Raw genomic sequence first — 15,169 nt, 5'->3', positions numbered from 1 at the left:
CGCCAATGCGGCACAAACAATGCGAAGTACTGGAAGTGCCACCTAGTGGCCTGTCACACACACGCGCTGCCGCACGCCAGTCCTCGCCGCCCTGCACGGGACTTGACACTCCTCTCCCGCGTTCCTTACACAGCGCTAACTGCCCGCTGCTCCTAAACCTCTCCCTGAAGCCACACGCTGCAATCATCCTCCAAATCCAGGCATGCCAGCAGCATAACTGCACAGCAGCCAAACAAATAGCATCTCTCAAAGAAACGAGTTCTCAGACACAAGACTCGGTGTGTATTAGGATCTGAAAAGGGTCTCAGGTCCTTCCTTTTTATAGGAGATTGGCTGAGTTAGAAGCCAAGAAAGAAACTCATGTCCGTGCATCAGCAGGAGGAGGCAATATAATCTAATGGGAGTCACACAACTGGGTTTCCTCTAGCTCTGAACTGGTTTTTAATTTTTCAGTCCAGAAAGAGGAGAGCAACTGAGCTGACCCTCCAGAGCAAATATAATCCTTGTACAAATGCCAGAACAACCCTCCAGCACCACCAGAGTTGAAACACCCCTGCCCAGAGCACGATGGCCAGTGCACTCGTGCATACGTCCCTTCTGCCTGATGTCTCCGCTGGCACACCGCGGGCAGCTCAGCTTCTCCCGCTTCTTCTCAATGTCCCAGCTGCTGAGCAGGAAAGTGTCCAACAGCCAGAAGGAAGAGTTATGCCACCAAATGCACACCAAGTCCCTTCTGGATGGAGCCCAACCTGCCTTTGTACCCAGCGCAGCAACTTCAGAAACAATGTGGTGCTCTTTCCTGTGGACAATCAAGGGGATGCACCCTTTAGTTAATGGTCAGTCAGAAGAAAACAGAAGGAGATCACCACTCCTTCCCTCAAAGTCTATGTGCACTTTTAATGGCCACTGGGGGCTTTGGAGTAAAGGATGAAGTTACATGGTATATGCTTGGTAATACATTACTGGCAGAAGGGGAAAGTTATTCTCTTGGGAAAAAAAAATCATGGAAGAAAACTCCAACTATGAAAACAGAAAGTACACACACAAGAGGAAACACTATTGTACAGTAAGGTAGCGATCATAGAAAACAAAAAACTTCAGGACAGGCAAATGCAAATAACATCTGCACTCCTGCACTTTCCTCATCCGCCAGCTTATATGAGTTTTCCAGTCCACTGCTTGCTCCCCCCTCTCAGAGTTTAATTTTGAATTCTGTGGGCTGCATGGAGGCAGAGACCCCTGAGGATTTGAAGAGTGCCTTCAAGATAGTTTCAGGGTCCACTTCAGCTGGGGGATTTGAGGAGGCGCTTGCACTTGACCGGCGTGGTTCCCCTTCCTTCTTCACTGAAGGGGTATCACTCAATCGGCTGGAGGATTAAAAAAAAAAAAAAAATTAAAAAGGCAGTATTTAACCTCTCTTTGTGATAAATAAATTTTACCATTGTGTCTGCATTTCCTGTTATCAGTGTTTTCCTCTTACCAGTATCAGAGAGAAAGGTTTTAAATATGTTTTTCTCACAAGAAAATATCCTCATCTCAGCCTCAGGGCTGAGAACACTATGTAGTCAAGCTACATTGCACTCCACTCAACATATTGTGGCACAGAAGGGGAGAGAAAGAAAATTCATGAGACAAAATTCTCAAAATAGAACCTGCAAAAGCATTTGGACCTTTTCCCCACTGAAGGACACTTACAGCAATATAGGCTGGTCTGAGGTGATGACATTCCCATTCATATGAAGATTGCATTTCATTGGCTGACCTAAATAAAAAAACAACCCACAAAATTCATTCTATCAGAAGTGGAGTAAGGCAAGATCCTTGAAACATCATGCAACAGTGCAAGCAATAGAGTTTGACATACTGGGGAAATATGAGAAAAAAGAGCTGATAAATCTTTTGTTGCAGAATCATAGCAATAGAAGAGCCACTGAAACACTCAGTACCATATGAAGGATCATACTAAATAACAAGTTACACAGAAGTATGAAGCCTTCAGTAGGGACACAAGAGGATCTCCCATTCTTAGCTGTCTGCTCCTCATCTGACATGCATAACATATCACTCATCTAAAGAAAGAAAAAGCATCTATTTCCAGCTAAAAATTAACAGTTCAACAATAATTTCAGTTTAACATGGTTAAAAAATAAAATTGCATTATTTAAAGTTTATGGAGAATCTGATACTAACTATTTTACAAGTCCAATTCAAAATGTTCCTGAGTACACCCTGAAACTATTGCAAATACGAGTTTTACTTGTATTTTGCAAGTAGCTCTGTAAGCAGGTAAAGCCTTCCTAAGGACTTTCTGTGGAAGAGGTTTTACAACGACTTCTATGAGCTAGACACAAGTTTGATAAGAGCATCAATGTTTACCCCGAAAGAATTTTCTACCAAGGTTGTTGACATAGAAACCAAGAAAGAAAGAAGGATAAATAAGAGAAACCTGCAACTGCCTATTTCAATAAGCACTTTGTTTGTCTCTCGTGACCAATGAGTAAAGTGTAAACTTACGAGTTTTGTAAGAATGTGTAAAAAGTACGCATGCTATAATAAAAAACTGTTTGAAGCCTTCTGAAAATGGAGTGTGCTGCTTTGTACTGTCTCAATCTCAACTATGACAACTTTACAGCTCTTGGTACCAAATTAGAAACACAAGGAATTTCATCTGAAAGTTAGACCAGGAGACTCATCAGGACCCTGCCTCCAGCTCTGAATCTTCTTTTTCTAGGAAAATGTGGGTAGGGTTTTTTATTGCATTTAAATAAACTGGGCATATATCCAGCTAGTTACACAGCAATTATTATCTTATCTAGCTCTTGAACTGATTTTCTGGTATTTCTCTCTTGATAGCATATTAACATCTAAGATACTTTTAAACCTTCCACTCAGGTGGAAAAGTCATTCTTGATTTATTTATTCTACACACAACTCTGGCATCAAACTTACCATCTAAACACCTGTTGTTGTATTTCTTATATGCTGTGATAGCATCTTCTTTCTTCACAAATACTACCTCAGCCACGCCAGGGTGCACCAGCCGGGCTCGCTTCAGAGCGCCACACACACAGAATAACTCCTGAGGGCAGAGAGTCAGTCATGACCATGGTCACATCAAAGGCACTACATGAGAAGGGTTTACTAGCTTCATCACACCACCCATCCTGCTTATTAAATACCTGACAGGATCTGGACACTTCTCTTACTGTGTTTGTTATGGTATAAGTACTTGGCACTAGTAATAGACAGTACACAAGCAGGGAAGTTCAGGGCCAGTACCCAGTAATGTTTTTCCCACAGGAAGACCAGATTCATTCTCAGCCCGGTGAGAATGGAAGCCCCTAGATAATTTGGATGGGGGCATGAGTTTGGGTAGAAGAATCATTTGGCATGAACTCTTTTTCTAAGTGATGTCAGGTGTCTCAAAATACTCTGTGGGATTTTGTCCCATGTTCTTAAGCACACACTTTTTTTAAAAAGTGTAAACAACCCCCAAACAATCAGGAACCCTCAAAGTTTTTGCACAGACAGTAAACCCACATCACACCTCTCTTCACTGCATTCACCATAGATCAAGTGATTTATCAGAAGAGCTAGGACACGGAAAGGAAGTGTCACTCATGCACAGTCTGGCAGAAAGCAACACTCACAACAATATCTTCTTCTGTGACTCGAGGATGCAGATTATTTACGGTCATCTTTGTGCCTTCCAAAGGACTGAATGCCAGCTGCCAACACAAACAAATGCATCACAGAAATATGGCACACAATACAGCACAGCAGAGAAAGTAATAAAAAGTCACTAAGGATATATCTGGGAATGTCTGTACATACATGCAAAGGAGAGAGCTACAGCTAGTAATAGGAAAGTTTACTAAAGCCCAGCTCATCTGATGGCAAAAAGGAGCTTCTTTTCCATGCTAGTTTTTCTCTGAAGTAACTTTTCACTTATTCCCAAGAATAACATTAATTTAACCTGCATACATAGTACTCTGGTCATGCCCACACTTTTAACAGCCTGTCTCTGTTGTACTCTACACCAGCCAGCAAACTCCAAAATACAGCTCCAGCCTCTCAAGAGCATGCTGAAGTCAGCACACCTAGAAACATCCGGTGGGTTACTTGTACCAAACATCAGGCAGTTTGGCAAAGCAATTCCAGGCAGGCTGTCCACAAATTGCCTGGGAGGTCTCACGTGTACATTTGGAAGAACTCTTTTTTTTTCCTTGCTAGCTGGAGTGGACATAGAACATAGGAAATAGTGTTAAAACACTACTCCTAGGGACATGAAAGCCACCAAGGAGTGTCCAAACAATTGCCACCTTCCCTTCCTGTAATATGGATTCCTCCAGGATCATGTGCAGGGAAAGGATGTTTAGACAGGTTCCAAATTCTTGGGACATGGACTGCAGTTATCAGAATAACCTTGATGATGTCCCAGAAGTAATGGTGAAAGGCAGGCATAAATGAGCTGCTCACATGTCCAATGAACAACAAGTTTCAGATGTTTCAGAGACTTCTACAAAGAGCATTTTCCCCTTCCCTGAGCTCACCTCAACAGGTGCTGGCTCTTTTGGAGGCACTTCCTTTGTCACTAAGGTCCGGGACATGTTTGCCAAGGCCTTTGTCCGCATAGGAGGGGGAATTGCAGGTGGAGCTGTGTATGTATCGTTCTGGACCACTTTAGTCAGGGGAACAGTCTTGGACAGAGAGAATTTATTGTTGCTCAGACCAGTCTACAGGAAGAAAAAAGAAAGTATCTCAGAGCTACAGCCTACAAAAGCCATCACTCTTCTTCAAGCACCACCACCAGAGTATTACTGGTATGCACTGCATGTCCTTCCCAGTGTCAAAACCACTACAGTGTTGAAGACTATCAAAAGGCTCAGAGAAAAAAATCAGCTCAAGTTTCTGGGCATAAACATAAAAAGGTATGCTTATCCAGAAAGAGCACTTCCCTCATAAGCAATTTTGGTTTCATACTTTTCATAAATGAACTTTAACAATATGATCTGAATTTGAAAAGCTCCTTTCATCTGCAGGCTTTCAAGTACTTTATATAGAGTTCACAAAGATTGCTCATTAACAGTAAGATTGAGAATCCACAGAACAAAAAGCAGTAATTCCTCAGAATCGCCAAGCTAGGGCACACAAAGACATTGAACTTAGGCTGAAATACCTGAGTTTAAAGCCAGACTAAAACTTGTGCTTGGAAGCTGATGTGAACACTGAAAAGAATAAATTTACTTGTGAAAAAAACCCTCAAAAACCCCTCATAAGATTATTTGAGAATCACAAATAGCTGAAGCTCTAGTCTGAATACCCACGTGAGGAAATAAATTCCTGGGGTAATCACAGTACTACAGTGCCTGCATGAAGGTAAAACCACATGAATTTGCTTTTCCAAGACCAGAGGATAACTTAGCCCAAACCTATGCCCAACTCCTGAAACAGGGCTAACTTCAAACACACATGAGGTTGGCAAGGGCCTCATCCAGCTAAGCACTAAATATTCAAGAATGACAACAATCTGTGCCAGATGCTGATCAATACTGTGAGAATTTCACCAACTAGAATTTCTTTTGCTGCAGCAAATTTATTGGTTTGTATTCCCCATGGTCACTCCTGAAAAGAACCTTTTCCAGGCAGTGAGAGTGGACAGATCTCACTACAGCCTTCTCAGCCTCGAGACACTGCTCTCTCACCCTCTCCTTGTGCATAATACAATGCAGCCCTCAGACCACCCTGTTAACTGGTTCCAGTCATGTCTTTCTTGTATTGCAGAGCCCCAAGATAGGCACAGAATTCTGGATGCATTCTCAAAATGTAAAACAGCAATAATTATCTTCCTTGATTAATTATCTACAGTTGGCCTTTGTTGCTGGAAGAATGCACTACTCACTCATTCTTAGCAGATCACACAATAAGACCCCTAGGCTCCTTCCTACAAAGCTGCTGATGCTTTCTAGCCAGTCAGTTCTCAGTTTAAGCTGCAGAGGGCCATCCCATGCCAAAGGCAGGACCTTATATTTGTTTGTACTGAAATTCCATCTTCTCCAGAGCAACAGTCCTCCCCAACAAGATGCCTACCTACTAAGATTTTTGCACTGCAAGAGATTTCCTGCTTTGATGCCCAGTCTCCAGAAGCAGCAGAAAGCTTCCCTTGCTGATTTACTCCAACAGTAACAAGACAGGTTCAGTGCACTTCCTCAACAAGAAGAAAGAGCCAGGATGCAGCAACCTGCCAGCAGGGCAGAAAGCAAACATTCTGGCTGCTGAGAGCCCATAAACCCAGTTACCCTAAAAGAACTCTGTTCCAAAAATAACAGTAGAAGCATTGGCACAAAGGAAGGGTGGGGTGAAGAGCAAATATTTGAGGAGAAAACATAATTTACAGACTTTAAAGCAACTTAAGTCCTCTTAAGACACAGCCTCTGTGTCCATGCAATGTGAGCATGGCATGGTGGGGACTGTTAGATAACCCCTTACCGAGTTGTGCAGGAAACTGTTTGTGGTGGTGATTTTCATCTGTTTGCTAGGAAGGGGAGAGACACTTTCATCATCATCTTCCGTGTCATATAGGCCCTGAAGTGAAGAAGGCAATAGTTTACATGCAGGAAGATTTCATTGAGACATTTCAAAAACAGGCAGTTTTCTCCTGCCTTCAGCCTTCAACCATCTTCAGCTAATGAACACAATTACACTGGATTTTAGTTTCAGGTATGTAAGTCCATGTCAAAACATCAGTATAAAAACGATTGGACTTTCTTTCCAAAAACACCAGAGTAAAACTGTTTCCCTAGATATACTGAAACCACATACAGATCCCTCTACTTCTGGACCTCATTAGGACTGCTGAAGCTACATTATTGCAATAAAGCCTCAGTGTCTTACTTTTTAGCACTCTCCTACCTTTACAGCTGAAACCTGTGCATGTGATTTTTAAATTAGTTTGGGGGTGTATGGTGGGTGTTTTTTTTTGTTTCTTTGCGGTTTTTTGCTGTTGGGTTTTTTAAAATTAAACAAATGCCTGCTGAATACACTTAAATGGAACATTCCTTTTGAATAGCCTGCTTTCCTTAGCACAGGACATATCCATCTGGCCCTAGAGAACACTGCACTAAGAGCTTTACTGAATGAATAATTAATTTTCCAGTTCAACTTAACACTCATAGTCTTGCCTTAAAATACTGAGATGAGCTCCTACACAAGCATTTTTTCGATTGACCCTAAATAACGTTAAGAAGTCTAGACACGTATAGGAGTACGCAAAACATAAGAAATCACAACTGCAAACAGCTTCCCATTAATTCAGTAAAAAGGTAAAGAAAAATGGAGGGATTAGCAATGAGAGCTTGCAAAATCAGGGGGTTGTCCATAGTCAGCAAGATTCTGGTTTACAAACAGGGAAGTTGTTCCAGTGACACAAATGCTATGAAGGAAAAAAAAACCCAAAATGGACAGAGAACAGAGGAGAATTATGCAGAAAATAAAAGAGATAGGAAAAACACTAGGCATCAGGACAATGGACTTGAGTTTGAGACAAAATGAAATGGATTCCACGTTTACAGTGATGAGGTCAGAATAATGAAGACACTTCCTTAAATAACAGCTTCTGGGATAGGTGAGGGTAGCAGGCCAGCATAAAGGTAACATACAAAAATAGCTAAAATTACTATAATCATGGGAAAAAAATCACATGACATGATATTGTGAATGTCAGATTTCTAGTACTTCATGCAATACTTTGTGTATACACAGAAAATAACATAAATAATAAAAATATCCAATTCCTCTCTGAAAGCACCCAAGGTAGTAAGGTGATTGAATGGCTGGGGGCTGTGACAAAATCCGTTAAAACTGATCCCAGAAAGACAATACTCTAAGGTCTTTCTCAAAATCTGCTTGAAAAGGGCTATGGGAACTCTGGAAGTACATCAGAATCCTAGTTAACATCATGTTAACAATCCCTATCAGGATTCCAGCAGTGGCCCACAGCTGGGATTTCACAGGAAGGTTATACCCTCTCCCACCTCACGGCAGCACATCTGACCATGTACAATTAAGGCTGGCAGCATGGTGAATCAAAACAAACAAAAACTTGATCTGATGTGGTGTCATAAGAAATTTATACAAGAACATCAGAGCTAGAGGTCAGCCTCTAGGGAGAAAAATATACCATTAGCACACAGATAAAACTGGGAATATCTGCTTCTCATTCCTGTATCTCAATACACTAGGAATCAAGATAAGTTACACTAAATGAAAACCTCAATTACCATGAACTATCTTAACCATTCAAGACATGATAGCTAAGCTGATGGAGAACTTTCAAATGTTTTTCTTTCCTACTTAAGAGTTTTCTTTGCACCTGCCAATGTTCATGGACACATTTTCTTCCCTGTTAAAGGTAACAAAGAGTACAGAGCAGGTACACACCTGTTTATGTGTATGGTTGTTCACCACATTGATCCTCATTCCTGCTGGATGAGAGTGTCCAGGAACTGGAGCCTTCTGCTACAGTTAGAGATAAAGAACCAAAGCATTAAGCATTACAGTCCACCAGGTTAAGTTCAATAAGATCAAAGCTTTAGTTGAATACCCTGAGATCACTTAAATGAAACTTACCTTCCCTGCTTTGAAACATATTACCACAATATGCTCTTAGGTAACACCTGTATTTCCTGTGATATGTTCAATATGAGATAGCTTCACTTAAAATCTAAGACCACATGAAGAAAAGGATTCAAATTACTTAGGGTTTAGTCCTAGATTACTGGGAAGGGAAGTTAACTTCAGTCCTGTCAGGACTGACTAGATCTACATTTCTGCCAATACAAAACCATGAATGGGGTAAGTCAGAAAATGTCTCTTCTTTCATGCTGCAGGTAACTAAACATACATATCTCCACCAAACAAAAGCAGAATATACACTGCCCCTTAGCACTAGAGCTGGAATAAAATGATGCACAGGGTAGTGTGCAGCCCACTATACCATGAAACAGGGAAACCACAACAGAAGGAGGTAGGGAATGTAGCTGTACTAATCGATAACTGAAATCATGCAACAACACCCATAAAAATGCCCTTCTGTTTTTTTGAAAAAGCTGGAATCTGTCCATTAAAGAATACCTATTCTTACAAAAGTAGTCCACACAGGTAATAAAATCTTCAGATTTGCATTTTCTCTAGACTGCAACTTATATCACAGCACCTCATGTTTCAATTTGCTGATCAAAGAAACAAGGATACCCATCCTACAGAAACAGCAGCAAACCTACTGTCATTTTTTGGTTACAAAGATTTTTTCTTTGCTTTATGATAAACAACACCTCAGGACAGCACATTTAGAGCTGTGTGTTGTACCTTGGATCAAAGATACACTAGTTTGATTCCACTTCCGTGTTCAGGAAGATAGGAGGGTCAGGGGTAATTTGGAATTTCAGTACAAAATTTTTTTAAAATGTTTAGATAATTGCTTATGTGCAAGGCTCTGTCTAGAGTCTGAATCACCATGATACCCTATGTATAAATATACATGTTCCCTTGCACTATGATGTCTAACAAAAATTGGTCAAAACAAGTCAAACAAAAAGCCCACAAAACACCAGGTCAGAACAAGCAGCTACTGCACCAAATCTCTGGAAACTACTTTAACTCCGAGAAACTTTGTAGAAGATGTTCAATTCCTCCTGGCTGATGCTGGTGATTTGGCTTAGAAGGACAGCAAGAGTACTAATCACCCTCCTAATTAACAACTGCTGAACAGACTGCTCTACTGCTCTGCCATTAGCTCTTCTTACTGCCTCAAGAGTCCTTTCTCCTTCTTACATCAGCCTGCCAGGAAACCTGCGGAGTAGTGGGAAATTTCCTAGGCCAATCTCATCTAGGCTTTCAAACTCATGACAATAGATTTCTGGGTATGAGTAAGCACACTGCTGATTTTTGGGAGGTTGAAAATGGAAGAGGTAGACTAGGAACTTCAGTTACATGCTTGTAGAGGTAAGAAGCAAAACCACTCAAACAACAATCCCAACAGTCTGGAAATTTCTCTTCTGACTCTACACGTTGTATCTAATAGACACAGTTCAAGAGCAGTTGTTTCTCAGAGAAGCTGGCTAAGAATCAAATTGCTATGCACACAGCAAAATGAAATAAGAAAACTGGCCCAGGAAATCAGCAGGTCAAGGTGATCAACTGATTATAATACAACTGAAAGAAATCTTGAGCCTCAGCAGGAATGCTTCATGTGATCAGGCAAATCCCTGGAAACCAGACAAGTATAAAAAGAGAAAATTGTAGAACGGCTCATTGAATTTTAAATTTTCTTAGATACAAACACAGCTGCATATTCTAAACTGCTATTCCACCACTAGGATAAACCAGTTATCTATACAGGACAATCCACCACATCAGACTTGCAAAGAGGGGCAGTATAAGAATGACAAAAAATCTGCATCACTTTGTTTGCATTCAGGTAGGAAAGAGACTATTTAACCATTCAAGACATTTCCTTTAATGCTGACAGGAGCTCTACCTCAGTCTTTCTGGGCCCAAAATTAAAATGAAAATTTAAATGCGTACTTTTTGTGTGATTCTACAAAAAGTCCCAAGCAGCTGCAAGGACCCACAAAAGGATCAGAATCCCACCCCACAGGCTGGAATGAACTGTGTCATTGTTGCTTCTCTTGTAACCACATGAACATACTAATGTATTATCATGTCAACTGAACTGCTGCAGAGTAACTGAGGGGCTCAGAGGTGACTCATTCACCTACTTGGATAGTTTTGGTGATTTTCATGGCTGGATTTACTGTCCCCATAGCTGGGCTGATAGCAGCTGGAGTGCTCCTTTTTAAGCTGATCTTCTCTCTGGCATCCACCACTTTGGTCACCTTTTCAGCAGCAACACTTTGCTGCTTACGGGAATTCAACATCTCTCGAGCATCCTGCACCTTCCCTTTGATTTTGAACCGAGCGTCCTTTTGAACCAGTTTTTCTCGGGCATCTTTAACCCCCAGTTTGTGCCGGGCATCAGTGAGTCCAATCTTCTGTCGGGCATCAAAAGTCTGCTGGAAGCTCACAGCTGGTGATGATCTATTCAGAAGATTTTGCTGGATCCCAATGCGAGATCTTACACCCCCAAACACTGGCCTTGTGTTAAGTCTGAGGGGGGAAAAAAAGAAAGAAAGAAAGAAAGAAAGAAAGTTTCAGGCATTACAAATGTATTTGTGTTGCTGCAAACAAAAGTTCATTATTACTGCACAGAAATTCACTCTGGTTAGACGTCTAAATACAACAGTAGAACTCCTAAGCTCTTTTATGCTGGATTTTTTTTTTCCCCTACATAATCAGCTAAGGAACTGATTTCCAAAATCAATCCTTAAGCTCACATTTACAAACTAAAGGGTCTGACTTCAGCTGTGCTAAGTACATACTACATTTAAACAAAATTCAAGAACTCAGGTACTTTGGGGAAACCTTTGAAGCAAAGAGGAACAGGAACAGACTTTCTAGCTTTAGGAATGAACAGGTCTGCTAAAGCATCTTCTGTAATACAATAATACATCCTGATAGGAAGGAAACATGTAACTACACATGATTTCAAGAATTCTGGGCAGCAAGTTCAGATTTGTGGGAGCGCAGCAACTTGAATTTTAGTATGTACAAGCACCAGTAACAATCCCAGTTCAAAGCCACCAGTTTAAAGGTTGATTAGCTTCCAGCAAGAATAGTCATTAGTCAAATTACTTTTTAACATGACTTTTTAACTCCCCTGCCAGGGGAGCCCCCAGGGAGTTGCCCAACTTGGGGCCAGCAAACTCACAACTGCCTCTTCTTTAATCTACTAAAAGAACTACTGCACTTGATGGCCTTTACTTTTTAAGCACATCATTATCACAATACTGAGCACAGAAAGACAACAGCTCAAAAACTATAGCATTTGTACTTGTAGACAAGTATTCCTATAAAGCAGCACAATACAGGGTGAAAGCTAGAACTACCTTCTTATTACAGGTCTGATACACTTTTTCAAAATCTGCCTTAAGAACAAAACCAGTTCATCTAAATGGAGTTCCTCTGATGAGTATTTTAAAAGTTTTTTATTCCATTGGGTTTCTTTGTATGAAAAAAAAAAAAAGACAAAGTAGAAAGAGAGAGAAAAAATATTCTTGCTGTTGACTTTTTAAAAGTCAAAACAGAGGGCTAAAAAGTTAATCTGCTTTCAGAAATGTGTTGTCCAGTATTATAAAGTGTAAAAGTAGATACCTGGAATTTGTTGTAATAAAAGGTTAGTATCACAAAATCAAATTATGATGCTATTTCAGTTCTTTATGCACCTTTATATTAGTATTTCCTGATCTAACTCCACAACCTTTACATTATTTACAGTCCTGTATTTTCAATGGAGAGATCTTTCAAAAAAAAAAAAAAAAACAAACAACCCAACCACCCGAGAGATGAAAGAGTTAACCTCTGCTTCTGCCTCTTTCATTCTTGTGTCTAGATGTCTGGAAACCTGGGACTGGAGTTCCATTTTATTATCTATCTAAGAGTCCTATGGCTGCTCTCTCATACAGCCAAAGCAAACCAGCTAGAAGAAACAGGAGGATTATGAAGACCATCTATGAAAATATACCCAGAACACAGGAGACTAACAGTACCCATAAAGCAACAGACACAGAGCAAGACCTTCCTTGCAATTTTAAAAAGCATTTATTTAGACATGTTGAAAGCATTCAGCTGGAGCGCTGCAAAGGGCTGGATGAGTGGTTCATGAGGGAGATCAAAGTACAACCAGAAATGTATCAACATTTAAACTAGAATTAGTTAAGACTCTTGATGACAGAACCCAATGAAACAGGTTAAGAAACCGTACTGAAGATTACACCATTTCTGAAGAGTTGTCTTTACCCTAATAAGCAGCTCTCTTTCACAGGTAATTGCTTACCCTACAAGAGCATTAACTGCTGAGGTATTTGTGCCACGCACCTGAAATAAAAGCAGATCTCAAACATCTAATTCACTTTCCAAGATTCCAAGCTCTGGCTTGAATATGTTATGGACCAGTACATTTTATTAGTGAAAATTTTTCTGTTACTTTATCTAGACTACTGAACAGCATGAATATAATGATTTAAGTTTATTCAGTTTATCCAGACTTCACAGAGCCAAGTCTGCTACCTCAGGAATTTATAAAGTGAGCTAAACACAACATACAAGAAGAGTGGGGGGCACAACAATGCTCACAGTGCTACAGAGGGATTATTGTTCAGCAAAAAAAAAAAAAAAAAGCAGGAAGAATTCCTGAAAGAAATGAGAGTTAAGGAGGGATTTGAAAAGGGATAAAGGAAGTACCTGGGGCATAGTAAGCATCCTAAGACTCTTCCAAATATGCAGGATAACATGAATGAAAGTGCAAAGCCAAGGCTTTGTCTAGACTAGGATGTAAATATGTTTGAATGTTTTGGTTGTATACGTTAGCAGGTAACTCAGAATATTACTCCAGACATGTAAGTGTATACACATTCACAGTCAAAAACGAAGACGAATAAATTAAAAACAGAAAAAAAAAAAAAAAAACAACAAAGCAAGAGCACACTGAGCAAACAGAGACTGGGGACAAGTTCTTCAGAAGCATTACGAGACTACGGCAAAAGCGAAAAGGAAAAGCTACCGAAGGAGAATCCAGGTAAGAACTGCCAACTGTGGCAGTAAATGGCCCAGCCTACACTGGAGACATCTGCCATGCAAAGAAACAATCTGACCTTGCAGCTCCAATCTGTAACATGCTCCACGTCCTCTCAACCACTTCAAACAATCAGTCGGAGCGCCACTGACCACGCTAGAGGGACGACACCTTCCGAAGTCCGGGCAGCCTGGCCCGCGCGGGTGCCCGGCGGCCCCGGTCGGTTACGGCTCCCCGAGCACCAGCAGCCCTCCCACGGCTCTCCCACAATGCACCGAGCCGCTCCCGGGAGCGCGGGGGCACCGGCCACGCCAGGGCACCGCCTGGGTAACACCTGCAGCCCGACGGCGTTCAGGGGCGCCAACCCCGTTACAGGGAGCAGCGCTGGGTTAAGCGGCGGGGACGAGCAGGAGGCAGCGGGGACAGGGCAAGTCGGAGAGTTCAGTGAGAAAAGGGACGACGCCAGGAATCCCGAAAAGACCGAGAGGGGATGGGCCGGTGAGCGCTCCTGCCCCACCGGGGCAGCGCCAGGCACAGGGGCCGAGATGGGGGCCCGACCCCCGCCCCGGCCCTGAGTGACGGCCGCCGCCGCCAATCGCGTGGCAGCGCGGTCCCGCAGGCCCGCGGCTCAGCCAATGGGAACGCGAGGGCGGGAGCAGGGCCGGGCCGCGCCGAGACAGCTGCGGCCCGCAGCCCCCGGAGCGGAGCCGCCCGAAGGGACTCTCGAAGAGCGGCCGGGGGCCGCCGGCCCGAGGCGCTGCGTCGCCGTCCCAACCGCTCACCTCCCCTTCACCGTCACACCGCGTTTCCGTATGAGCTCGTCCAGAGACAGGTCCGCCATCTTCTCGCGGCCCCAACGATGAGACGCAGCGAGCGAGTCCCGGAGGTGACACCATACGACTTCCGCTCCTCGCCCCGCCCCCAGAAGTACGGCGGGCCCCGCCCCGGCTCCGCCCGCTGTGACGGGACGCCCCACAACTCCCCGCGCTCCCCGCGCCTCTCATTTGCATACGGCGCGGCACGGCGCGGCTCGGTTCGGCCCGCTGTAGCGGTTCCGCGGCGCGAAAGGGGACAAGAACCGGCCGCAGTGGTGAGGACACTGTAGCCCAGCTAGAGGCTGCGTCGGGCGGCGCTCGCCCTGACCTGTGGAGTTAGTGCCGAGCAGTGTCACAGCGGCGCGGCGAGCTGTAGGGCATGCCTTAAACTTATGAGTAAGGAAAATAACGACCCGGGGTGACGCCCGGGTCCTCACTCCGAATGTGAGAGGAATTTTTGTGCGGGTACAGGTCGCCCCTGGGTGCCCCGCTTACTTCGCGGGATGCCCGGGTGCCGTGATCTGCCCGACCCTCTGTGGCTCGAGTGCCAAGAACAGAACTGCCGGCGCCGGGGCGTTCCGTGCTGCTCCGAGGGCCGGGGAGGCGGGACAGCGCCAGGGCCTCACGCGGGCGCAACGCAAACAGAAATTCCGACCGGTCTAAA

General features: G+C 43.2%; 1 protein-coding gene and 1 non-coding gene across 4 annotated transcripts; one reads left to right on the top strand and one right to left on the bottom strand.

Moving 5' to 3' along the window:
- Positions 1-877: 877 nt before the first annotated feature.
- On the bottom strand, positions 878-14,950 carry POLDIP3 (DNA polymerase delta interacting protein 3). Of its 3 annotated transcripts, none has more exons than XM_053943833.1 (9): positions 13,770-14,950; positions 10,779-11,166; positions 8,440-8,517; positions 6,490-6,585; positions 4,554-4,736; positions 3,651-3,728; positions 2,950-3,079; positions 1,696-1,762; positions 878-1,367 (listed from the first exon to the last, which is right to left on the bottom strand). In XM_053943833.1, the coding sequence occupies exons 1-9, from the start codon at positions 13,790-13,792 to the stop codon at positions 1,193-1,195; spliced, it is 1,218 nt and encodes a 405-aa protein (XP_053799808.1). In that variant the 5' UTR covers positions 13,793-14,950; the 3' UTR covers positions 878-1,192. The 3 variants fall into 3 exon arrangements, with proteins under 3 accessions (XP_053799808.1, XP_053799806.1, XP_053799807.1); XM_053943831.1 differs by having other exon boundaries at positions 14,473-14,950; XM_053943832.1 differs by having other exon boundaries at positions 8,440-8,514; positions 14,473-14,950.
- On the top strand, positions 14,885-15,033 carry LOC128788990 (U12 minor spliceosomal RNA). The gene has a single exon (XR_008431277.1). It is a non-coding gene; the product is annotated as a U12 minor spliceosomal RNA (small nuclear RNA).
- The last annotated feature ends 136 nt before the right edge of the window (positions 15,034-15,169 follow it).

Source organism: Vidua chalybeata, chromosome 5, assembly GCF_026979565.1.
Source record: "Vidua chalybeata isolate OUT-0048 chromosome 5, bVidCha1 merged haplotype, whole genome shotgun sequence".
Classification (NCBI taxonomy): Eukaryota; Metazoa; Chordata; class Aves; order Passeriformes; family Viduidae; genus Vidua; species Vidua chalybeata.
This window is presented reverse-complemented; position numbering and strand designations above follow the sequence as displayed.